This window comes from Diadema antillarum, unplaced genomic scaffold (genome assembly GCF_040938485.1).
Source record: "Diadema antillarum isolate AM-2024a unplaced genomic scaffold, OU_Dant_1.0 seq00000590_RagTag, whole genome shotgun sequence".
NCBI classification, from domain to species: Eukaryota; Metazoa; Echinodermata; class Echinoidea; order Diadematoida; family Diadematidae; genus Diadema; species Diadema antillarum.
In genome coordinates this window covers 387,311-414,884 of record NW_027271522.1, presented here as the reverse complement: position 1 = coordinate 414,884, position 27,574 = coordinate 387,311, and the positions used below count along the sequence as shown (strand labels likewise).

The 27,574-nt window shown below is 39.3% G+C and overlaps 1 protein-coding gene across 1 annotated transcript in view; it reads right to left on the bottom strand.

The window, feature by feature from the left end:
* Positions 1 to 5,635: 5,635 nt before the first annotated feature.
* Positions 5,636 to 27,574, bottom strand: part of LOC139735681 (leucine-rich repeat-containing protein 9-like) — a 28,039-nt gene continuing 6,100 nt past the window's right edge. The window contains 23 exon segments of the mRNA XM_071646428.1: positions 5,636 to 5,675; positions 6,149 to 6,326; positions 7,097 to 7,277; positions 8,147 to 8,305; positions 9,004 to 9,072; positions 9,672 to 9,963; positions 10,443 to 10,594; positions 12,602 to 12,665; positions 13,344 to 13,519; positions 13,959 to 14,081; positions 14,630 to 14,850; positions 15,511 to 15,688; positions 16,222 to 16,488; positions 16,969 to 17,100; positions 17,470 to 17,529; positions 18,037 to 18,223; positions 19,201 to 19,340; positions 19,912 to 20,095; positions 20,891 to 21,084; positions 24,658 to 24,781; positions 25,475 to 25,654; positions 26,357 to 26,488; positions 27,283 to 27,476. Of these exon segments, the coding sequence (XP_071502529.1) occupies positions 5,636 to 5,675; positions 6,149 to 6,326; positions 7,097 to 7,277; positions 8,147 to 8,305; positions 9,004 to 9,072; positions 9,672 to 9,963; positions 10,443 to 10,594; positions 12,602 to 12,665; positions 13,344 to 13,519; positions 13,959 to 14,081; positions 14,630 to 14,850; positions 15,511 to 15,688; positions 16,222 to 16,488; positions 16,969 to 17,100; positions 17,470 to 17,529; positions 18,037 to 18,223; positions 19,201 to 19,340; positions 19,912 to 20,095; positions 20,891 to 21,084; positions 24,658 to 24,781; positions 25,475 to 25,654; positions 26,357 to 26,488; positions 27,283 to 27,476 (3,627 nt within the window).

The following is a 27,574-nucleotide window of genomic DNA, read 5'->3' as shown; positions in this document are numbered from 1 at the left end:
ACCTCCCATAAGCAACACATTCATATTAAGTCAGATAACAGTGCAGCTGTCAGTTACGTCAGGAAAATGAGTGGTAGTATTCCATTACTTAATAAGTTGTCATATGACATTTGGGCGTGGTCGCTGGGTCGCTACTCTTGGCTATCTGTTTCCCACTTGGCTGGTGTTGCTCATATAGAAGCAGATAATTAATCTATCTCGGAGAGATATGAAGAATTAAGTCTTCGTCCTGATATATATTTTCGTTGCTCTTATCTATACCTTCCTTCAGACCCGAAATTGATCTTTTCGCGTCCAATGCCAATAGGAAATTGGTTACGTACTTGTCTTGGGAACAAGACCTCTAAGGCTATCGATGCCTTTTCAATATCATGGGAATTTTTACATCCCTACTATGTTTTTCCTCCACTTTGTTTTTGCCTACTTTCCAGGGTCCTTCCCAAGTCCGCAGGGACAATATTAACTGCCAGAGAGCAGTCTCGATCACCTCCTTTGTGGAGGACACAATCGTGGCTCCCGCTCACCCGCGATCCTGGCAGCCCTACCCCTCCTACCAGGGGACTGCCTGGTTCCCCTTCCCATTCCAATGCCCGAGCTGAGGTTACTCGCCTGACCCAGGGAGAAATCTCTTCCCACCTCCCTGCCTGACCTATCTCAGCAAACGTTGGCGAGCATTAGGAATTTCAGAGCACACTTCCGAGCTCATCGCAAATTCATGGCACAACACCAAAAAACATTATAACTCAGCTTGAAAGCAGCGAATTAGTTGATGCCGCAAACAATCGCTTGAGCCATTTAGTTCATCTATCACCAATATCGTGATGTTTGTCTGACCAGCATGTGTTAGGGAAAAATACAGTAAGGTAGATTCGTATCGATCAGCCTTGTCATCTGTGTTGCCCTCTTCTGACGGGTTTTCCGTGGGAAAGCACCCGTTTGTAGTACCTGTGTTGAAAGGTAGAACTTCCCAAACCACGGTACAACACCACATTTCTTAAGTTTCTCAATTATGTTCATTAGGTAATGATGCAAGACTGTTACTTCTAAGCGAGAATTTGATTGCCCTGGCGACTCTTGTTTCAACACAGAGATTGCAGACTCTGAGTTTTTTGGACATTACATAATGTCAATTCCTAATGACAGTACAGTCTTTCAAGTAGTTGAGTTATTGAAAACAACTACAGAAGAAGGGTACTGCCAACCAATCTATTAAATTGTCTTCTTTCCTCACAAACGAGAAGTTGTGTGTTTTATCAGTGCTCATGGAGCACTTAAGTCGAAAAGAACCCTTGCGTCAGGTTCACGTTGTGACTTAACTTTTTATTTCTACTAGAAAACCTCACAAAGAAGTAATCACTTCTACCCTGTCTAGGTGCTAAAAGGGCACATTGAATAAGCAGGCATAGATACATCGGTTTTCTGCTCACATTTACCGCAGTGCCTCGAGTACTGCAGCTTTTAATCAAGGCGTTACCATGGAGGAGTGGCCAATGCCAAAACCTTTCGAGATTTTTATTCTAAGCCAGTTCAAGAAGCAAAATTCGCTTCAACCATTCTCAGCTCATCTTCACAAGTTATAAGGAAGATGGGGGACACGATACGTATGTAACTCAGTTACTATACTGTTACAAAACTATACTGTTCTTTCCTCCTTGTGATCATGTGTTCATACGGAACATACACCTTGTCATGGTACTACTCAGATTGCTCATGAATAAAATTTGACCTATCATGAACGCTCATGTGCAGCAGTTTTTTGTTTCATTTGCCTGAAACATATCTCAATTGACAGTTTCTGCGTATTACTTTGAAGATGCTAACCCTCTGAAAGCTTGTACGAAGTGTTATGTAATAGAATTCCTAAATTATGCGAATAATATTATGAAGTATAATTAGAATTCTATTAATAACAATGAAGTACAAGATGAAGAGGGTCCCACCCAACGCGTTGCGGGTTCATAACATATTGTTTGATAACCCTCCCTCTCTCTTCTCGTCACAGAAACTGTCAACTCATTTGCCATACTATATTATACTATACTTCCGTAACCAGGCTCATTACTGTACTGTCTGGCTTCATGCCTGTAAGATATATATGACTGAGCCGGATGAATGATTGTTGATACGTATTCTGTTAATTCAATGTTAGTGGAGACTGACGTTGAGTGATCGTGTGAATGTTTGGATACTGCCTCGTATACTTTAAAAAGATGTTGAATAGTGGGAATACCTGCTATTTATAGGGACTGGGGTGCCAAACTCATTATCATAACAAAAGACTTTGAATTTCCTTGGTGTGATCTCTCTGCCAAAGCACGCAGGAATATGCTAACCCTCTTCATCTTGTACTTCATTGTTATTAATAGAATTCTAATTATACTTCATAATATTATTCGCATAATTTAGGAATTATTGATCCATTCAACGAGGCATAGCCTCGTTGAATGGATCATTTTACCTTTCACCTCCTGAAATATTCTGTCCATTGGACTCATAAACATTCATTATTTGTACAACATTTGACATTTTTCTTCTATGGCAAAAAAAAACCCCACAAACTAATCAACTTTGGAATATCATGAATTTACTTATACATTTTTGTTTAGTGAAATACTTTCTTTGGCAAGGTCATTCCTTAAGACTCAATTTAACTGTCTAAACGAGTTACTCTTGAGTCCTCCTACGTGATTAATTACACCTATGACCGTGAATTGTGAATGATTTATGCGGGTATAGTGATTGTGATGGTAGTGGTGATCGACGATGGTTGTGGTAATGGTGGAAGTGATGACAGATGGTAACAAATGTTTTACTTGACAGGATTGGGCAAAATACAGCATGTACATGCTGTAAATGAAGAACAGGATAAGACAGTTTCATACAAAGCACAATAAAATTTGTAAGTTCATGTTCCTTTATTAGAACATTTCCCAATTTTTACAGGTGCACGTACACAGATCTTTTGACAATATGTACAAAACAAAATGCTTTAAAGTTTTCTTTGTTTTTATAAACAGATAACATTTTATACTGTATCTTTATACATGAAGTGAAAACCCGAAAGACGTTTATACAGACAGATAAATTACCGTAGAATACACTGCATTGGAATGCACAAGTACACAATCTCAAGTGGCTAAAACATTAGTTTTCATTGATAGATCTTTTGCAAGAAAGGCACTACCTTTTGAAGAACCAATGGAATGGTGCTAAATATACAAACAGACACATAAATGGTGAAAAAAAAGTTGGTGTCTATTTCCCCAAAGCAAGTGAACCTTTTAGTCACCCTGGGAAATAATGACTTTCTTTTGTACATTCACTTACTTGCAGATGATTCTAAACATACATGTATCATTAAGGAACGGAACACACCAAGTATACTGGCACAGTTGTACAGTACACCTGTCAACTTGTTCAACAAATTCTCTTATTTCCCCCTTTTACTTTTTCTTTAACAATAGAAATATGTGCCCATTATTTAGTAAAAAGGTATTTAATAATTTTGCTGTAGCATTTTGCTGACGAATTAAATGTTGTCTTTTTGTCTGTTTTTGAATGCTAGTGGCAAGATTCATTCCATCACATGTACAAGAGATGGACAGAATATTCTTCTTATCTTCTAATGCCTGCCACAAGTATCTTTGGTTAACTACACACTTTCTACTCCTCTTTGGTATAGCACATCCATTCTCTGGATAAGACCACTTCATCAAAACTGCTAGTCAAGGCACTGCTATCCACTTCACTATTCATGCTCTTAAACTGGTAACAACACATTGTTAAATGTTTGAGCACAAAGTGCAGTTTTGCCAAAAAACAGTATATATGCATAACTAGCAATCCTAATAGAGGGCTCAACACTAATTTCTTTCTCTGGTGGCCCATTTGGGCCACTGAAATCTATGAATTTGAAATTTCAGTGGCCCTAAAAAGAAATGTAATGGCCCGAAATAAAAGGGAATATAGCTATAAATATACATTTTGAATTTTAGCTGCCCAATTGGGCCATCAAAATATAGCCCTTTTGGAAATTTGATAGCCCGCCATCAGTTTTTAGTGGCCCTGGGCCACTGCTAGCGTCGAGCTGGTAGCCCTGTCTAATGGCATGATAAGCAATCAAGTGGGATTTTTGGTGGCACACAAAGCACAACGGAGACCAATTTGTTGCATCTTGGCAGGAGGGAAAAGTATTTTCAAGCAAAATATATAATAATCATATCTCTCCCTGGGAATGGAAATATGGGCAATGGCGGCATCTCGCATTCCCTCAGCTCAGCCATGTGGCTTTCTTACTTCCCTTTTATACAGAACCCTCTGAAGAAATTTGTGCGGATATGATTCTTGGATACAGAAAAAGTTTCTTACTTCTCTGTCCAAAGACACGTGTGAAACTATGAATGACTGTACCATGGGGATCCCTGTGCATACATTGTATATTAAAACGGAAATATACTGTCTCTCATATTTACAACGAAATTTTACATGCATTTAGAGTAAATGGCAGTACAGCACAGAAACTCATAAAGCAGCATATTGCAAATAATATAGGCAGTGTTATAAGAATGGCTGCTGTGTTGACATAAGAACAGATACAAAATGTTAGGACATTTCCTTTTACTTTCCTAGATACAGACTTTCCTGGACAAAAAAAGCAGGTTGACGAGCTTGCTTGTGTTTCAAACACCTTGTTTCTGTTTTCATGCTTACATTGCATTTGATTTCCTTTCTTCCTATGAACATACAACACAGAAATGCAGTATTTCAAATGCTAATTCTAACATAACACGTAGAGTATATTGCGTAGCTTGTTTTTACAGGGTGAGATAAATAACTTGTGCAGCATACATTGCTACAAGAATGAGATCTACAAATTGTGCAGCTTCCTAGATCATCCTTACAACACAAAGCCTAACTCACTCTATTTCTGCATTACAAATGGATTTGACAGACCCCCTCTATCCAGTGTAGCCTATTAGTAATATATGTATATAGGTCTTATAAGTACTACTTTACTTCAAGACACGGGACAGACTTACCGAGGAACATCCCACACAAACAGACACTCGTATCACAGATCTTACACGGATATTTTCTTAATTGGTTCGCATTCCTCTTGTCCATTTCCCTTTGAATAGTACTACTGTATAGTCACGTAGTGATGAAGACCTTTACAAACTCACGACAAGGGTTCAAGGTTTGAAGGCGTTAAACCTCTGCGACTCAAAGTCCGCTCTGTTTCTCTCAGTGACACAAAATTTACACACAACCCACATCATTTGCAGGGGCCAAGATACCGATACGAGCAAATTTCTCTCTGACAGCACTTTATTGTCAAAAGATTGGTATTTACTGTAATCACCTCAAATGAAGCTAATTCAACCATACGCATGACAACAGAACAGAAAATTTTGTATCCAATAAAAGAAAATGAAGTCTGTTTGAAAGCACTAGTGGTATATCTGTGTCATCAGCTGAGAAGCATGTTTTGGCCTCAGCTGACCTTTCAACAGCTTCAAACTTCCCTGTGGGAATCCAAATGATGACATGTTTAAAAGCCAGAGACTCTTTAGTCATTACCCACACGAGATGATGATGGCAACACATTCCCATATCTGCCTTATGTGAGATGGTACTACCTGGGCCTTCCATGCCGTACATTACTGCCAGTGTATCTGGTGGAAGAAACAAGGGTTAAAGAGAGATCAGCACAACAAACAAAAATTTGCCTCATTGCTGCAGTTAACATTATCTGTCACGTATGCCTTCAGGGGAGAAAAATCAAATTTCATAACAGGATGTATGACACATTAAACCTGTGTCCCAACACATGGATATATTGTTTAAGTACTAATGGTGTAGCATATAGAGAATCACCTGTATGTCATACTGATTAGAGAATGCTATACATGGATTAACCTGCTGAAGACTTCTCTACACCATTTGCAACCAGGCACATACAATGGCGTCATTAACTTCAAAAGCACTGCAAATAAGGCCCGGTCAGACATACTTCACTTCAAACGCAGCTGTATTAGTCAAGCGTGTGAAAGTGGCATGTTAACAGAGAATTACATTCCTAAAACTTGGGCGCAGAGACCGACCTCTCTGCTGGACGTGGCAAATGCAGTAACAGATATCAACTCACCCTTCATATCCCTGGGTCCTGCTGCTGTGGTGGGGGACATAGGGCACTTGGTAGTGGGGCTGGTATTGACCCCCTGACCTGCCAGACGTGCTACTGGAGTAGTTCATCCGGGTGGCTGTGTTGCTAGGGGAGGACTGGGAGTCTGCTTTGCCATAGCTGCGCTGCCTTCGATTTGGGGCTGAAGAGAGATTTTTTAATGGAGATAAGACATGGTGAATACTTCTGCACTCTGTTTGGCATGACACCCACAGGTTTTTTGTTGTATCAAATGTGTTATAAAACAAATATTGACCATCCAAAATATTAGAGAGGGGTAAGACATATCTAAATACACTAATTCATAGATTTACCATGTTTTTAATAGGATAGAATTAAATGGTACAGCCCAAATATGGTTTGGAGGAATGAGAGAACAAATCAGTTTCCTTATTTACAAAATGACTGCACAGAAGTGCGTATCAATGAACACATGAGAAGTCTGCACTTAAAATACTGTTGGGCAAACTACAAAGAGAAGAAGCAAAACTGATTTCTGGCAAGATAATCTTCATAGACAAGAATAATAAAAATCCCCTAGTTCTGATTCTGTGCAGGTTGTAATTTTTTACCTCACAAGGTGATAGGCATATTATTCAAATTTCTCAAGAATATACAACATAGACACGACTTATCATCAAGATCAAACTTTGACTGGTTTCTCTCAGAAAAATATCACTAGCAAGACAACCCGATCACCCCAGGCTTGCATAGCAAAAGTAGCAACTCATGCATACACACTCGATTCTGTGTATTGATATGTACACAGTAGTAAAAGTATATTGTATAGCTCTTTCCTAGAGATGATTGGAGAAAAAAGATAAAGATATCTATCAATTTGATTACATTTATCTGTAAACATGCCCACTGGCAGGACATGTACACAATGTCAACTTTGACCCCTAAACATACCCCTGTGAGCATCTTGTATTGAGTTCTCATCGGCCAGTCCATACTGGACTTGGGTGCTCCAGCCATGACTGGCAGTTGACCCTCCCTGGAGCTGGACATTGGTGATCTTGACTGGTGCAGGATGACCCTTGTAAGAGGAAATGCCCGGTAATGTAGTCTCCGTGGTGATAGTAGTGGTTGGCTGCAAAAAATAAGAGCATGTTTTCTCAAAAGGTGGTTTAAAATCTGGCACACAGCTTGTGCATCCATGGTTCTCATCATACTTGATATTTTACACTTTTGTATAATTCACTTATTTGGTTGAATAATTTACACAATTCCACTTGTCAAGTACCGTCCATTCTTGGAGGAGACTAAGATGCTGTAAATTTGAATAGTTTCAATGCTCATTTAGGCCTAAAGTCAGACCAGGTTCATGATACAAGCTAATGGGTTTGAAAATGCAATAAGAGTATGAGCAGCTAAATTTTTCACACCCAACAAAACAAATACAAAACAGAGACTCTTATAGTGTACCAGTGAAACTTCAAAGCTTTTGGTATGTATGTCTGACCCTGAAATGTACACAAATCATGTATTTACGCTTAAGTGTCATTGTTGTTCCTGATGTGGATACACAGTTATTAGGATCTGATTTCTTCAGAAGAGTGACCCTGCAGGTCAATTACCACCTTTAAATCAGTACTCCAAACAGAATTTATCCTTGAATAAGGTATGTGGTGACATGTGAAGTTTTAAAATCAAGACTAAACTAAATTCAACTAAACTGAACTAAACGAAAGGAAACAGATCAAAATCAAGAAGTCAAATCGCCTGCCCTGATACAGTAAAACCAGAAATTTTTGCAGGTATTTTAATTCCACAATTTTTGCAAGAGCAAAGATTTGTGAAATTAAAATGAACATGAAAGTTCTTGTTTACACTATATGAACTGGATGCCAGTGACAATTTTCAAAAATTTTCATGCTGTGAAAAAGGCCATCAGCTCAAATTTGCGAAAATTTTCATGCTGCGAATATTTCTGGTTTTACAGTATACAGTGTACAGTGCAGACAGAGGAAGTGGTGGGTAACTTCAGCTCACCTGCTGCTCCATGAAATAGAGCTCTGCCTTGGTTCTCTCCTCCTGAGTGACAGGGATGCCATCTATGCAGAGCAGGTTGGGCTGGCGGTACACCAGCATCGGTCGGTGCATCAGCCGACGGGACACCTGGCAGAGCAGCAAACAACCAGATATATTTGAATTAAAGAAATATTCCACCCTGATATCAAGCTGCTTTGTATGAAAACAAAAAAAATCAGAGAAGTAGATCACTATTTTTTTTTTTTTTTTTTTTTTTTTTTTTTGGGGGGGGGGGGGGGATTAAAGACACATAAAAAAAAGTAATGAACTGCAAGCATTACGGGATTAAGACATAATTGGCAACTCTGAGCATTGTAGGTGTTGAGCAACTCTCCATTTGGTTTGTACACCAAAAGTTCACAAAGTTTTATTTTTCTCCAGAGAAAAAAAAATCTTTAGACCAGTTCTTGGTAAATAACAAGAGTTATACATTTTTATGTGACCTCCTCAGCAAATAAGTTCTGTTGGGGCCCAAATATTTGTGGAAAAGGGTTATACAAACTTTTCATACCTTTATTTTGTGTCCACCCCCCCTCCTACCCCCCCCCCCCCAAAAAAAAAAATGTCTGATTCATTTTTCTGTTTTCACATAAAGCAACTAATATCAGGATGTCATCTTCCTTTATGATTTCCAGAGCAATCTCAATGTCAAACAAAATACTTGTGGAAAGTGATATCCATGGTCATACACGTGTCAAAAACAAATTGTCTATAAGTAGTATGAATCAGAGCAGAAGGGGGCTAGGCATGATTTCATGGGATAATCTTAGGTCAAAATATCTCACCGGGTTGCTGATGACAGACAGTTCTATCAGGTTTGGCAGACGATCCAGCTTCTCCAATTCTGACATGTCCTGTAAATAGAGCGAAGTATATGAAGAATTTACTGACACAGGCAAGAAAATGATACACTAGGAAACCATAGTCATGCTGTATGAAAATTTGCACTAAGAGTTTTTATATTTTCATAGCAACTCCACAACAATGAGAGAGCAGTGGCATATTTCTCTACAAATTCAGAATGAAAATAAACTACACATTTTTGTCCCCCACAAATACACATGCAATGTGTAGCAAAAGCAATCTCAATTCCAAAAAGTCAGTAGGAACTGTTGTTTATACATCATATTGTAAGAAGAGTTTTCATGAGTTGAGAATCAGATAGATACCTAGACGATGGATTTTCCCATCAACTCTTCCTGTCATGTTTTGGAAATGAGTCTGACTAACAGCAAAACATGCTATGACAGTACATCAACCTGTTTAGCAGCATTGGTTTATGATGGAAAAAGCTCAGTGTAATTTGGAATTAGTGAATGTATCTACCACATGTGATTTTTGCAGGTGAGGGGGGAGGGGGGGGGGGGGCTGGGTGAAGGAGAGAAGATACATCTACAGGGTATCTCAACAGAAATTGACCATTAAGAAAATGAGATGAGAAATGAGCCCTAACCTGGATCCTGTTGCTGCCCACATAGAGCCGCTGGAGGTTCTCCAGGTAGTGGAGGTTGGCCAGGTCCCGCAGCCGGTTCTCCTCCATGTGCAGCTCCACCAGGTTCCACTGGTTGATGAGGGAGGTGTCCCCCAGGCTCTTGATCTTGTTCCGGTCCAGCACCAGCTCCCGGAGGTCCTGGAGTCCCTCCATGCCCTCCACCTTGCTGATCTCGTTGCCCTGGAGGAAGAGGGCCTTGAGGGACGGCAGCCGGGACATCTCCAGCTTGTTCAGGTCGCTGATGCCGTTGTACCTGCAAGAGTGGGAAGGCAGAAGGATTACATCGCGTGTAAATTGCTCAGGTCACTGAGGCCATGTTGCCTGCTTATGGCATGATCGCCTAATGGCACTCTCCGTATTGTTAAGTGAAGAAGACTGTACGTGAGATGTGATAAGAATTGAAGTGAATAGTACAGTAAACATACAACAAATACAATTATTCAAAAGTGATGTTAATATGCAACAATAACTTACATTTAATTTGTTTGTATGTGATAGGAAAATCAAATTCCACAATACAATATCAACATTATAATGACGTAAAAATACTCTGATGACAAAAAAAAAGTCTGTTTCCGTGGACCCAATGGTTGGAGTATTCCTGCTCTTTTAGTACTTTCTGTCAATCTCGGCTCTCTACAAGGTTTCTCCTGTACTTCTTTTTAGACTGACTGGATTTGAATTTCCACTCATGCCAATGCAGTAGAGGAGAGTGCTGATTTCGTGACTCACCCCAGGTGCAGGACCTCCAGGTTGTCCAAGATTGGAGCGAGACTGCCCGGCATGTAGGGGTCAATGTGGTCATCCTTGTCCGTCTTTCCGCCCTTGGATGCCTTGGGCCTCTGCAGAATACTCTCAACGTGGTTGTGGTTCAGACAGAGCACCTGGGATGACATCAATGAGATTCAAATGAGATACATGTATTATAACTGAAGACAATTTTTAACTAGAAATATCACTGAAGGTGATTAATACCCCCGCCCCGTGACGACAGTCTTACCCAAGGAATGATCTTTCCTTGATCTTCTGCCATTTAAATGCCGTTACCATGGCAACGCAGCTTCCGACACGTCCGAAAAATATGTCTTGCACATCTTCCCACCAATACTATTGTGTGTGCCACATTTCATAAGCTTTTGTCAAAAACTGAGGAAGTAGTTCAATCCACAAGATCTTTCCTTGATCTTCCGCCATTAATATGCCGTTACCATGGCAACGCAGCTTCCGACACGTCCAAAAAATATGTCTTGCACATCTTCCCACCAAGACCAATGTGTGTGCCACATTTCATGAGCTTCAGTTGAATACAGAGGAAGTAGTTCAATCCGCAAGATCTTTCCTTGATCTTCTGCCATTTATATGCCGTTACCATGGCAACGCAGCTTCCGACACGTCCGAAAAATATGTCTTCCACATCTTCCCACCAAGATCAAGGTGTGTGCCACATTTCATAAGCTTTGGTCAAAAAACTGAGGAAGTAGTTAAATCCGCAAGATCTTTCCTTGATCTTCTGCCATTAATATGCCGTTACCATGGCAACGTACTTTCGGGTACTGTCAAAAAATGCATCTTGCACATCTACAACCAAAGGCACACATCTGTACCAAGTTTCATGGAAATTGGGCAAAAACTGAGGAAGTAGTTTGCAACACAAAATTTTCCATCATTTTGGCTCATAATATGTGAGCTGTTACCATGGCAACATACTTTTTGTCACTGTCAAGAAATGTGTCATGCTGACCTATATCCTAAGACAAACATTCAATATGAATTCCATGAGAATTGGAAGAACACTGATGAAGCAGTTTTGCCATGAAGCATTTTGCTCTATATTTTACCAATAACATGCCGTTACCATGGCAACGCACTTTTTGCCACTGCGGAAATATGTGTCTTGCACATTAACATATTCAGATGAACATCTGTACCTAATTTCATAAAAATTGATCAAAAACTGTGGGAGGAGTTCGCGACGCAAGATTTGTACCCATTTTTGCCCATAATATGCCGTTACCATGGCAACGTACTTTTGGGTACTGTCAAAAAATACGTCTTGCACATCTACAACCCAAGGCACACATCTGTGCCAAGTTTTATGGGAATCGGTTGAAAACTGAGGAAGTAGTTCGCGACGCAAGATTTGCAACGGACCGACCGCCCGACAGCCCGACCGCCCGACCGTCCGCTGATTCCTATATACCCCCTTCAAACTTCGTTTGGCGGGGGTATAACAATAGAGTTTTCTCTGTATGGCATTGCTATACAATTACATCAGTTTTCAGCAATTTCATTAAAATTGGGTGTGCAAATATGGCATCACACAGTATGGTTATTTTGCAAAATTTCAACAATTTCCATTTCATGTATATATCTGTAAAATATAATCACATGTGTTACATCATAATTCTCATAGAGAATGATTGCCAAGAGTAAGCACAAAGCTTGACTTTTTGTCAACCAATAATACATAATACAATAAAACAAGGGTGCCCAACATTAAAAACTGAATGTCATTACAGTCAAGGAAATTATGTTGTCAAATGAAAATAATGAAGAGTGGTAAATCCATAGATTTTTAATCATCTTTTTCCTCAGCTGCAAATGCAATGTTGCATCTTATCATGAAATATCCCTTTTCCATCTTTTCCAATTCCCCCACTTCATTGTTTTGTCCTTTTTTTTCATGTCAAAATCATATCTGATTTTTTTTTAATAGATAAGATATTATAATTCCATATCTGGTATACAGAGTTCTACCATGAAATAACTAAACAAAAAAGTGCCTTACAACGCTCCATGCAAGAAATTCATGAAACAGAGAAAGTGACGTAAACGGCAAGCCTTCTACAGTGAATTCATTCATCAGAATTGATAACTGTCATTGTTCTCACCCTGAGATTGACCAAGTAGATCAGACCACTGAATGACGTCAGGTTGTTGTGCTCCAAGTTAACACTGAAATAGGAACATACCAGGTACATTATGTATTCTGAATACATGCATACACTTTCCCATTAATATATTCTTTCAGCTTTTAGGTCAAATCACAGCAGTCATTATCAACTTTATCTCATTCTTTTTTTTTCCAGTTTCAGTTTCAGGTTGTTTTATTTCTCCACTTATGGTCTTGTACAAATGAAATCATAATGACAAATCAACAACAATATTCATAAAAATATAGATAACAGAACTCAAAGAATTATTTAGATGAAATAGATAGGATTACGAGTACACATGGACATACATTAGATTGTACCATAAGATACAGACGGATGAGACCGTTGTCGAGAAGCAGCTAGCTTGACTGGGATAACAACCTCTGGGCAGTATGATATCTTGTAATTATCTACTTTTTTAACTGAATGAACAAAACACACACACACCGAAAAATAAAATATACAACTAGAACCTTGAGTACATTCAATAAAATAATCCTATTCATCTGTAAATAGACCATCTCTGAAGAATATCTATTTCAAGCTGGCAATAATTCTTTTCTTGGAGTTACATAATTTGGAAAATCATTTGCATTTACATGGTGCAGTATGAATCCATTTTATGCAGTGTATGTATACCCTGCAAATGCATTGTATGCATGTGACACAGACAAAATCTGCAACATAAAATCTCTACCTGCGAAGGTTGATGAAGTGTTCCCCCGAACCCAGATCCACCTGCCGGATTCCGCTGTGCGGGAAGTCCAGCTCTCTGATTTCGTGGAAGTTGGAGTGACCGAGCTTCTCCGCCACAAAGTCCTGGTTCAGCCGGCCTCCAAAGGTGTCTCTGGCTGTACCGCCCTCTGTGGATTCCTAGCATCCAGATTGAGACAAAGATGTGATGTTTGAAAAAATATAACAGAAATGGCTCTGAAGAACTTCTCTTGGAAATTTACCTCTTAGGACATCAAACTTGCAGACCTCCTCCCAACAAAAATTATTCCTGGAAATTCTCACAGAACAATTACAGAGAAAGACATTTTTGATTGGATAGAAATGAAATCAATAATGATGCTAGATTTCTCATTTCCACATTTTTACTCTTTCCACTATAACAGCACATTTGAACTTTCTAGAGAAAAAAAGCACAACGTGATGACCAATTTATATGTAATGGTTATCCATTACTTTACAACACCCAAGCTGGTAGGTAATAAGATTGTAAATTCAGGGTCTATACAGATATGGGGAGGTCACTAATTCCATGTATCATCTTGTCAATGAGAGCTCCATACAAGGGCAATTCTCTTACCACTGCTGATCCATCCAGGGCCTTGAGTGACTTGAGGTGATAGACCACAAACAGTCTGTAGTTGTCGGATTCCTTAGCCACTGGATTCCCACACATGTCCAGGATCACAAAGTTTGGCAAAGGCTGTAAAAAGGGGAAAAACAAAGAAATAAAAGAATACGCAGTAGCAAATCCTGACAGGCATAGTCAATCTGCCTGTCATAAGTATTTGCCTTTCTCTGCACAGCTTCCCTTTTATGGAATTAAAATAATGAAATTACATGAAAGGATGGCATATTGATGTATCACCTATACAAGAAGCATGTACTCGATTTATCACTTTCCTCAGCTGGCAATTATTTGTGTTCATTATCGAAAAATAGCACACATTTCCACAACAAATGTCGGTACAAAAATTCAACATGCAACTTCAAGCACATCCCTTGGTGAATAAACAGCCTACAAGCATTTTCATTAGCTATGTACAGTCACTTGGACCATGGCTTCAAGTCCCATGAAAATAAACAGGAGGCAAAGGAAAAAATCACCTTCCAAACATCATCTACATCAATAAGTGCAGGCTTGCTCATTCTCTGACTGATGCAATCGATATGTCTGTTTGCTGTCTATTTGGATAAAAATATTTGTAAGTATTTTAAGGAGGAATAAAAATATGAGGAGCCCTCTCTCACCTTGAGGTGGAACACCTCTCGGATGTTGCGGATGTTGTTGTTGCCTACATACAGCTCCAGCAGAGATGTGACCTTGTCTAGGCCTGCTAGGGTGGAGATGCGATTGTCTTCCACTGACAGGCACTGCAGACTGACCAACTTGTCCAAGCCAGCATTTTCCAAGGTGCTCAGATTGTTCATACCCAGGTTCAGTGTGTGTAGCTTACTCAGATGAGATATACCTGGCAGGAGAACAAAGGGTGGGTATTCATATGAAGTTGTTGTTGTTTTTGTTTTAATTCTATAAAAGGGCTATAAGCTTTTGAAACTTCTTAATAAAAATGGATATATGCAGTAAATATTGGTTACCATTTTCCAGCTGGCACATTTTTTAGATCGTACATCTCATTAGGAAGTCAGAAATTAGAATGTTCTCAAGTCTCTTACAGATTTACGGAGGATTTTGATATCAATTTTAAGGAAACCACCCACTGTCCATGCTTATTACTCAGCCAAATACAATAAGCCATCATGGCATTGTTGTGCTATGTTGTGCTATGTTCCTAAGAGGGTTCCAAGGCATTAAGCTGCATGTACTTTAGACACCTACGATGCTTTGAAAAATATGTGCAGTAGCAGTACTATACTAAAGGACACATCATTTGCAAGAATAAGCTGTACTATACTAAAGGACACATCATTTGCAAGAATAAGCTTTATGATCTCCTTTCATGATTTAATTTTTCAGTCTGAGAGACATGCAATTAGCTTACTTATGACTTTACTTATGATTTTGCAATACAAGATTTGGCAGTTCGTTTGGGATTTCAATACCAACAGTCTTAATGGGTCTCAAAGACTTTGAGATTGGGAACTTAGAATATGAACAGCCGAGGTCTCACCTTCGATTCTGTAGATGCAGTTGTCCTCCAGTGAGAGTTCTTCAATCTGGGAGCAGTTCTCCAGCCCCTCAATCTTGGTCAGGTCGTTGTCGTTAAAGGAGGCCCATCGGAGGTTGACGAGGCGCTCCAGATTGGATAGCTTGCTGATGTGTTGGCTGTCTAGATTTAACGTCGTCACCTAGAAAAGGATGTAGAAATATGCACAACTGTTTACTGTGCAGAGAAATTTTGTGGTTTGCACATGTACTGAAGATTGGGTGAAAGGTGGTGGGTGGTAAAGACAGCACAATTGAGTGAAATAGGCATTCATTACCAGTGCTTCCCTGAAGCATCTTGCCACTACACCATCCACTAACATAGACAAACCACAAAAAGAGAAACAAACACAACGTTCAGCATAGACGGCTGACATATCTTTCCTATTCAACAAGGATTTTCAGCAAAAATTACTAACAACTAGATACAAGGTGCATCAAATTTTAGTTTCATGTAACAGCGATATTGAGTTCTACATCTCATGCATGAACTCCACCATTTCTTACCCCCTTCACCTCATGTGAACTTGTGAGAACAGAGGCTGTCATTTAGAGATTTAATCGCTTTTATTTCTTGCAGGTGTCCCCTCATTCCCAAGCAAGTCGCCACAAATGAGGGCAACAAGCAAAGGGGGAAGTAAAGCGCTCTTAAAGCATCACCCACAATAGCACTAACCTTACTGTACCACTCGCTGTCATTCTCGCTCTGTCTGTCCGGCTTGTTCCGGCTGACCGTAGTCAGCAGCTGGGCGCAGGATGCCAGGCTGAGGCTCCTGGGCCGGCTCTGGTCAGTTCGGGTGTGGGCCAGCAGTGACACCTGGGATATTCGTGACCCTGCCGCCATGCGTAGGGCTGCTGTGGCTTCAGTCTCAGTGACCGGCTGACCATTCAGAATGGTCAGGGACTTCAGTCTGCCGATGGTCCTTAGTCTCAGCCCCTCTGGCTGTGGAGGGGAAAGAAGCCAAAATAGTGTATTGTACCCTAATATTTTCCTTAAGCAAGATAGATAAAAGATTAGAAAAGATAAATTGTCATTGATGTACATGGACTCTGCAGTTGTGATGCACAAATTTAACATAGGATTTTACATCATGGACAGTAAGTTAAAAAGGAGAGAAGATGCACGGATTAGGAGTACTAAGAGTAATTCACTTTTTACGAAATATCAATATGTAGAAATAAACAATCATCCAAAGTTTATAAGTCCTCGTAAGTCATTTCCTCACTGCATGTGCAAATATCCACCACATATTAGTTGATCAATTGATTCATAAGCTTCCAGTACGACACAGAGAAAACTATAGCTGGACAGCACGGACCACAAATCATAATATCCTGGTCTAATGAAAGGCTTTGATTTCTGCTTTTGTTTCTTTTCTTTTTTTCCCACTCAAGCAATAGTATCCAGACAAGAGTCTCTGACCTTTTGCCAGCTGTTGTGCCTGAGGTCAAGACATGAGAGGTTCGGCGAGTGCTTGCGTAGGATGGACAGGTCATCACGAGTGTTGGTCAGCTCATTCCAGCTCAAGTCCAGTGTCTTCAGCTTAGACAGAGCCTGCAAGCAAGATTGCATTTTATGGATTGAGTTATACATACATAAGACATACAATGCTAATTTAGTGAATATATGGAAAAAAATTGGTTTATTGGACCTTCTGCTGAAATATCTATGATAATGTATACATATTATATCATAAACCTTAAATGTAATTTAAATATTGTAGAATAATGATATTATGTTCTACAATATAAACATTATTATAATTGTATTTACATAGGTCACTGAATAGTAGCAATGATCAACATCAAGGACAAGATAATTACAAGTGGATTCCTACACCACAACTAGAATGCTTATCTATTACAAGTGGCCCCAGTACCATGCTGTGTTAAGTTCTTGAGGTCTAACAGAGCACTGCCTTACCTTCATTCCATCAAGGGTGTAGATCTTGTTGAAACTGGCATCCAGGTATTCCAAGTTTGGCTGTGGATAGAAGTATGACCAACACACTACAGGTAAATAGGGAAATACAGAGCACATAAATAGATTACTGTAAAAATTGATATTTTCGTGTGACAAATTTTTCTGCACTCAGCCGCGTTAGAAGAGTTTCATGTGGTTTTAATCCCGCGGAATCAAGACAACTACTGAAACATATGGCAAGCAAAAATATTTGTGTGCTTTTATTTTCGCGCTAGTTTCTAATTGCACGAAATATGTGAAAATTTCAGCATCGCAAAAATGTCCACTTTTACAGTATTTTAAATAATTTTGTAAATAACAGACCATCACCATGACACCTCCCCATGACACATAATAGTTCATCTCAGTATAGCCTCTTGGAGCTGCAGGAGAGATTACCTTATCAAGCATCACGTATCACATATTTGAAGAACTTACATGAGACAAATCATTTTTAGGTGAAGGGGCAGTAATTTAATATATTTAGTAGACAACTGAAACTGGAGATGATAAAATGACAAGAAATACCATGTGTGCTACGTCCTCCAGTCTGCTGAGCTCATTGAAGCTGATGGTAAGGCGCAGCAGGGCGGGCAGCGAGTTGAGATGCTTGAGTTTGGTCAGGCCGTTGCCATGGAGATTGAGTATGGTGATAGAGGAGAGAGTTGATGCCTTGGCCGCTTTCAGGAGGAGTTCTTCTGTGAGCATTGACAATCTGCACAAGGTACATGATGGGACAGGCATCAGTAAATACAGGTCTTACCATAAAATTATATGCATAACAATGACACTAACAATAACCAGACAAGGGAAAGGTTTTTGAAAATCATTAGAAAAAAAAAAATGCATTACACCTTTTTCTTTAGTGATCACACAGAAGAAGACATCATTACATCCCATTCTCACAAAGTGTTAATATTATAACAAGAAAGATACTTGTACAGCAAATATTTCAAAATACTCTCTTCTGACAAATCATTTTTCCAGAAACTGAAATAAGAAACAATTCCTAATAAATAGATACCTTTTCATAAACTTTTATGGCATGCATGTCATACCGCTCAATGGGACATGTTTTCAATGGGACTTCGTACTCCACATAGGTAGCAACATTAGGGATACAGAGTGATGATTTATTTACAGAAAGATTTAGCCAGTTTATGACACAATAAATGCTTCCTGATTTGTTTATGCTCATCATTTGAAAAACTTTTCTGAATTAATGAATACAGTATCTCTAGACATCTGAAATCAAAGGAAACAATTCCTATGTAAAGCACAAGGCAGAATGTTTCAATATCATATGACTTTGGAGACAGGGTGAATCAAACATGCATACTTTAATCTGCACATCATCCCATTTCACAGGAAGTTTCTAACCTGTTCTCCGTACTTATGTACTAATGTAATAATAACTTATGTAATAATAATGATTTGATATAATTCACTCTCACTGACTACTATTGATATAACTAAGCAGGAAACCATCAAAATTACAGGTATCTCAATGAAACGTCATGGGTTTGGCCATGCATGCCAATCCATCTCCAGTTGCATGTACCATAACACAAACTACTATCACACCTCATCTGAGCATAAGGCAGACAGGGTTTTAAACTATCTGCCTCATGCCACGATTTAAAAAAAAAAAACAAAAAACTGAGAGCATCCTCCCTCTCAAAATGATTTTACCTCGGTCTGGGCTGGGAGACAGGTTCCATCAGCAGCACATCATCGTCTGCATGGGGGTCTGAATTAGGCACTGTGGGCCTCTTTCCCTTCTCACCCTGCTTCAGATCCATGACATTCATAAAAGGACTTGGGGCAGGAACCTAGTAAGGCAAAATATCATCAAGATTGAGTGTTAATCCATACTTTTGTAGACTGAAAGGCCAGGTATGTGTACAAACTAAAAGAAAACATCTAGTCTGAAATATGAAAAGACAGACAACAAAAACACATGATATCTAATGTGTGCTTATGAAAGAGCATACTTAATGGCATCTAAAATAGATGGATGGAACATTGGGGAAAAAGATAACGACCATCACCAAACTCTAGCACTCATGTTATACAGCCATACAGCCAACATCATCTTTGCAATGACCCATGAGTTGCACGGGTACAAGGACAGTCAATACATGTTAGTTGCACAGGATAAATATGATATTGATTACCTGAGCAATTCCACCCTGTTACAGAATCTATTTCTTTACTCACTGTTGTGACATAAAACCAATTCATCAACAACCCATCCCGCTGAAGCACTAAAAAATGTTTGTAAGTTTACCCAGCAGATGTTATCAAAACGAAGATATATCTGGCAAAAAAAAAAGGTTTACTCAAAGAGCAACTACTCACTCTGCTGATGGCAACAAAAAATCAACTCAGCAAACAACTCACCCTCGTCACATACTCAAAGTCGATGACGTACTCCGGCAGCACCAGCTCGTGGTTGAAAACAAACCACTCACACTGGCGGGAGGAGCACTCACACACGGGCTCTTTCTCACCTCCCGTTCCTGTCCCCGAGAAGCACTTTGGGCGGAACACGGAGTCGCAGTTTGAATAATACTTTTGGTGAATGCTGCATGAAAAAGAGCATGATAGAAAGTGATTATTACATATTATGCACGCTACCTATTAAAAATCGTGAGTGGGTTCAAAATTTGTATGCTTAAAGCCATGTGTTGCAATATCACTATGTTATGACGAGGTGTAAGTACTTATATCAACAAATTATTTCACCTGTTATACAATAGCATTATTCTATGATGATTTATTAAGACCCAATGTATTAGTTTGATGCTTCATTCATTTGTTGTACAATTCAGAAGGACCTAGTTTATCCTTTTTAATCTTTATCCCATTATATTCTAACATATCAAAAGTTATTGGAAAAATGAGCAAAGAAAATGGGATTCCATCGGGATTTGAACCCGAGACCTCCGGATGCTAGCCCGGTGCTCTACTGACTGAGCTATAGAAAGCCCTAGTTCAATGTTCATCCCAGAAACCCTAAATTCTCAATGCTTGGATGGTCAGAAGCTATAGCAGTGCGCTTTGTGTGTGACACACACGCACGCACTTAAACCTGGCATAAACCCGAAGGATAATACAACTTGGGGATAAATGTGAGGGATCACCGAAGTGATGCAGCTTTTTGAATATGTAACAAACGTTAACAGAGGAAAACTGACCAGAAATGAATATAATTTATTACTGGAAAAATGAGCAAAGAATGATACAAATCGATTTCTGGGTTTTTTTTTTTTTTTTTTTGGTATACTGCTGAAAATTACAGATTAATATATTCATGCTCTGGCTAGCAATCTATTACGAAGGAAATATGAAAGACAAACCTGCTGCTTTCATAACTCACCCTGTGTTGACATCAAGAGCTGGCAGGCTCTTGCCCAGGTAAACCTTGCAGACCACAAGCTGACCATGCCTGAAAGGGCAAGGGTCAAGGGCCGCTGAATCAGACCTGGCCTTGTTCATCAGGTACTGGACACGAGGCTGCTCACACACGCTCAGGCTATTAGACAGGGGAACAGCGCCATCACGCCCCAGTTGCTGCAGTTAAGAGGGAGCGCATATTATTAGAGAAAATGATACTTTGGGTTTTTGTTGTTTTTTTTCTGTATGTGGTTGCTGAGGAAGGCAAAGCAACCATAGGACTGACAGCTTTAACCCATATCAGCAAGTCACAGGATATTCTGTAGTTGTGACAAACCCTCGAAGAAGCCACATATGGGATATCTCATTGTTAAAAAAGTAACAATGCAGCCATTTGTTAGAACTTTGACTGCTACTGCTACTGCATGAATTGAATGCCAGTGATTTGTATGTGAAATAGAGAAAATCTTCTTCTCTTTAAAATGATTAAATAACTTTACCATTCTTTACTTTTTTCGCCAAAAGTAGTTATTTTGAGAACTGTCAGTCTGCATGTGCTCATGTGGAAAAGTGGTGGGCCTCTTTAGGTGTTAGTGTGCATGCCTGCAATAGCCTGACTTCGGATAAGTCCCCTACAAAGGCTGAGGATAAAGTGCTATGTCTAGAATAATATTCGACAAAACACTTCATGAATTGCCCCTATGACTTGACCAACATTGCAGTGGAATAGCCCTGTCAGAGCATGTGGCATGGCCTATCATTATCACAACAGAGACAGTCATTTCTGACATAAAATTGTACACATCCAATCTTCTACGTTGTATTTCTGACTCAAATCTAAATCCTCAAAAAACTAGAAATGTCGCTATGGCGACTGGTATGCCTCCGCCATAATGCATGATTCTCCTAATAGGTCTAGATAGCACATGTGGACAATGTGTGATTACATTTTCACAAAACTGGCAAAATATTGAAATGACAAGTTTGTCACAAATGTGTTGAATGTTCACCTTCCTTGACCTTGGTCTAATTGGATGAATAGGAGAGCATGTATTTGGGGATTTAAGGACTTTAACTTGACTTTGACCCATTCATACATTTAATGCATTGAGTAATTTTTATGGTACCGGTATGGAGAAAAAGTGCAATTTCTGTACTGAATAGTAAATTGTTACCATGTTCATCTGGCCTTTGACCCTAAAATTCATAAGATAATCACTTTCAGGTAGAACATGCATAGATATGCAGTAAGTTTCACGATAAATTGAGCCACTACCGAGATATGGAGGAAAAAGTTAGTTCAGCACTTTCACTTGATCTTTGACCTTTTGACCTTTGAGGCAATAAAAAAGAAAAAGAAAAAAAAAAAACTCTCCAGAGAATTTCTATTAGGTTACACATGCATACACCAAGTGTAAAAAAAAAACTAATCCTGCTGGCATTGCATGAACATGAGGGAAATAGTAAAATTTTGAAGTGTTGCACTTGACCTTTGACCCCTGACCTTTGACCCCATGAACCCTACATTCTCTAGATAATCACTGCCAGTCAGTACATGTATACACTATGTTCCATGAAGATACCTTGAACAATTTTCCAATTTACAGAGAAAAAAAAGAAGTTTTAATACTTTTACTCGACCTTTTGACCTTTGACCTTTGACCTCATGACCCAAACTTTCACCAGAGAATCTAAATTGGGTAATACATGTATACACTAAGTTTCAAGAAAATATCTTCAGGCATTGCATAGATATGGTGGAAATAGTGAAATTTTATGTATTTGACCTTGACCTTTTGACCTTTGACCTTGAGCACGTGCACCCAAAAGTTGATAGGCACAACTTCACCCCCTAATACACATACATGCCAAGTTTCATTAGGATACCTCAACAGCTTTTGATAGTTACCTTGTCCACAAAATTCATTACGGACGGACGGAAAGACGGACGGACGGACGGACGGAAGGACAGACGGACGGACGGACGGACGGAAGGACGGACGGACGGACAACCCGAAAACATAATGCCTCCGGCACCACTTCGTGGCGGAGGCATAAAAAAACTAGAAATGTCGCTATGGCGACTGATGCCTCCGCCATAATGCATGATTCTCCCGATAGGCGTATAGTATAATGTCTTCACAATGTGTGATCCATGACAGTTTCACATAACTGGCAAAATACTGAAATGACAGGTTTGTCAGAAATGTCTTGAACTGGGTTTGCTATAATTTTCTAAGAGTGCAGGTACACATATTTGGGGAATTGAGAATTTTTACGTGAATTCTGACAGACCTTTTTATAAGTTTATGCATTGATTAATTTCCAAGGTATGAAGAAAGAGTGTAATGACGGTACAAAATAGATTTTTTATTTTTATTTTTTAATTTTTTTAATTTTTAATTTTTAATTTATTTATTTACTTCTTTTAGTTTTTTTTTTTTTTTTGGGGGGGGGGGGGGGCATTGAAACCTGGCCTTTGACCCTTAACCTTTGACCTTTGACTTTCTGGCCGGAAATTTCCCAGAGAATCTCCATTAGGTAATGCACGTATAAAGTTTTGAAACTAGTAATGCAAGCATTGCATATACTAGTATATGAAGGAAATAGTAAAATTTTGAGAGTTGACCTTGACCTTTGACCCCTGACTATTGACTCATGACCCCTAAATTCCCTAGATAATCCCTGCCAGTCAGTACATGCGTGTGTACCAAGTTCCACGAAGATACATTGAACCATTTGCGAGAAAAGTGATATTGCAACATTTTCACCTAACCTTTGACCTTATGACATGAAACTCTCTCTGGAGAATCTTTACGTAGTAGTACATGTTCACACCAAGTTTCAAGAAAATACCTTCGGGCATTGCATAGATATGGCGGAAATTGCAACATTTGTAGCATTTGACCATGACCTTTTGACCTTTGACCTCTTGCCAATGTCACTAAAATCTACTCAACTAATTGTCCCCTCATACATCATCCTTGGACCAAGTTTGGTGAAAGCTGCTTCATCCAGTTTTGAGTTATCACGTAAACAGATAAATTTTAGGATTTGACCTTGATCTTTGACCTTTGACCTCAGTCCGATTTCACTGAAAAACTAATCAAGTAATTGTCCCATCATACATCATCCTCCTACAAGGTTTGGTGAAATTTGCTCCATCCAGTCTTGAGTTATCGCGTAAACGGATACAATTTCATGATTTGACCTTGACCTTTGACCTTCAGCCGATTTCACCCAAAATCTAATCAAATAATTGCCCCATCATACTTCATACTTGGATCAAGTTTGGTAAAATTCCAATAAATATTACTCAAGTTATCGCGTAAACGAAAGCGGACGGACGTACGGACGGACGGACAACCCGAAAACATAATGCCTCCGGCACCACTTCGTGGCGGAGGCATAAAAAACATTCCATGCTTTGAATTAATATGAACTGGATACACAGACTGCTGTAAAAGTGGAAATTTTCACATAAGTAAGTTTTTGCACTCGGCCAGGTAAAATCAAATTTATGTGCTTTTAATTCCACGGAATAAAAACATCAAATGATATCAAACATAGCAAGCAATAAAAAATGCATGTTTCTATTTTTGTGCTAGTTTCATGACACGTGATAACTTCCACACGGCAAAAATGTCCATTTTTACAGTACGAGTTTTCTCTCCTGTCTGAGGGTGACAATCCAATATGGTCAATACAAAATATTGATAACTGCTGTCATTGAGAGAGAAAATCACTAACCCTGTAGGTGTCTTGGTCCATGGGACCTTCCTCTAGGACCTTCATGGGTTGATTCTCTCCACCAGGAAGTTCTGGGTCCCAGACAAAGAATAAGTACTCCTGCAGCTTCTTCATTGTCTGAGGTCTGATTATTGTTGCAAAGAACAGTGAAAGAAAAAAGTGGAAGAGTATGTAAGAGTTGTGTAAACCATCTGTAACCCTTCATGAATTTGTCAATTCCATACATATTTAAGGGAGCAGAGAAATGAAATGCAGAGGAATGAATTATACCTGACATACTTCTGACGTCTTAGGTCTGTTTGAAAGACTTTGAAAGATATTGTCGATCAATCAAAAAAAAAAAGTTACTAACATTTTCATTCTCAATACGGCTCTCCCAATATCAGCAACTGGAGAAACAATATTACACTGTATGATATCAATCTCAGCCTCTGTGCCATTTTAATACAAAAAGAAAGAACATACTCCCCCCCCCCCCAAAAAAAAAAAAGAGGAAAAAAAAACCCTGCATGCACTATTCTCAAATGTCAAAGGAAGGAAGGAAGAGTTTCCACTAATGTTGAAACAGAAATGAGCTTAGTGTATGCAGCTATTTCATTTGCGCTGTGAACTAGTGTGTTTAGTGTTTGTTTGTTTTTGTTGTTGTTGTTGTTTTTTTGATAAACCTTGAGAAAAGGTGGAAATTACCATGAGATTATACAGGTCAGCTGATATGCACAAGTACAAAGGCACTCTTCCAGTGGATAGCAAATAAGAAATATTTTCACTATATTTGCCTACAATGCATCACATCACTATCTCAGAACACCAAACTCACTTGGCCATGGCTGGGGAGTCATCATCGTCCGAGTAGGTGGCCAGGCAAGTCTCAAATCGGTACCTCAGCATTCGATTGTGAACCCTGGTGATCCGGTGGATCTTGAGACCGGTGATGCTGTAGGCCTGGTAGTCAGAGGCGCAGAATCGCGACAGGATCAGATCGTGGCAGGATGTGAACCTGGAGTATAAACAGTCACAAACCTTGTTGAACTGCATCTTAATACAGTACAATAACATGTCTGTTTCTGGCTCTTTGTATTCATTCATGCGCAGTATTGTTTGACGTGGCCAGTGAGCACACAATATTGTGACGCATCACACTTCGTCTTTGTTTTTTAGAAGATACTGTGGTGGGTAACTTGATGATCAAGTCTTTAAAAGCCACAAAGAACTGCAAACATGCATATCTCTTTGAGTTGTGTTTCATGCATAGATGTACAAAAACGCTTTCAGACTATATTAAAGGAAATTCCAGTGATCATCCACCACTTCTTTCTACAGGTTTAATGCATATCATTATCATGTAGACAGTTACGAAGGAATTGATAGAACTTTTTTTGTTGTATAATTCAATTTTAACTGTTATCACGCATCTTCAACACCAGAGTTGTGTTTTTCTATGCCTTTGGACACCAATCTTAGGTGAAAAGGCTACCTTCTTCAAATATACACATAAGAAATACAAATCAATCAATATAATTATTATGTGTACATATGTACAGATGCACACATGGAATGAACATACAGATATATAGACACACAGACAGAAAGACAGAGACACAGCCAGCTACACTGATATTCAGACAGAAAGACAAGACAGAGGTAGGTGTGGATAGCAGGCATTTGACTGTATACAATGATAGAGAGATGTCTTTCTCACCAGATGTCTGAGGCAGAGCCATCCTCAAACCTAACGTTGCCCCCTGTCTCCAGCTCAGTGATAAGCCTCTGGGAGGCCATGGCAGTTGCGTGCTTCACTTTGCTGATGGCCTCCGCATGATACTTCTCCACTCTGAGGGTTGAGACATTTAATACAGCAAAGCTGCTATCAAGCAAATTTTCAAACCATTGCTCGCATCCACAATCCGAAGAAATACGTGACAAGTTTAACAAGCGATCATCAGTGATTTGTCTTCAATTAAAATACCCAATACATCTGTTCTCTTGAGAATGGGAAAGTGTTGTAGTCATACTTGAGATTTCATCTCAGGTATCACCAGTCTGAGGAAATGGACTATGTGTCTTTCTAACATTATACATATACCGGTATACATTGTCTGCATTGGCAATACATCTCTAAAATTCCACCATCACTGGGGCAAAATCACTCATGCCTCAAGAGTACTTGTACGTGACTGGTAAAGCTCAGCTACCTGCAAACAGTGACAGCATTAAGCATTTGAATGAAAGACCCTTTTCTGAGCTAGTCAGTGGGATGTATATTGTCCCTGGGGTAATAACACCTCGAATCTCAATTGGCATATATCAAAAGCCTCCTAACTCAATTTTGAATATATAAAATACTGATTTGAGTTTGAAAACATTACAATTATTAATGTAGTCAAAGTAATGTTACTTCATAATTTCACATTGACAATAACACTATTATGCAAAAAAGTTGTGAAAATGAATTTTTTTCTCTCCTCTGAAAATTCATGATTTTTGATATACAGGGTCCTGTTACCCCAATTGTTACCCCAATATGTACAAAGAGGGTGAAAACACAGCAGTATACAAGAAGTAAATGGCTACTCCTCCCCTCCCCCACCCCCACCCCAACATCCCCCCCCCCTCAAGGACACTCACTGTTCAAACAGTCCACAGCAGGTGTCATATCTCTTCTGGAGCAGGGCCAGCTTGGCTCTCCTGTCAGCTTCCACAGTGGTGTGGTCCTCCTCTTGCACATCGCTCTCTGTCCCGCTGCCATGCTGTTCATCCTCATCGTCCCCAAGGTGGCTACTCCTCCTCAGGGGTGCCCTGGTCTCTATCTCTCTCTCCAGCTGAAAAGGGAATTTTATTGCTATTCTGTTAAACATACATGATGAACATAAATTATAAACTCTGCATAAATGTCCCGAGACTCACTCTAAACAAATAG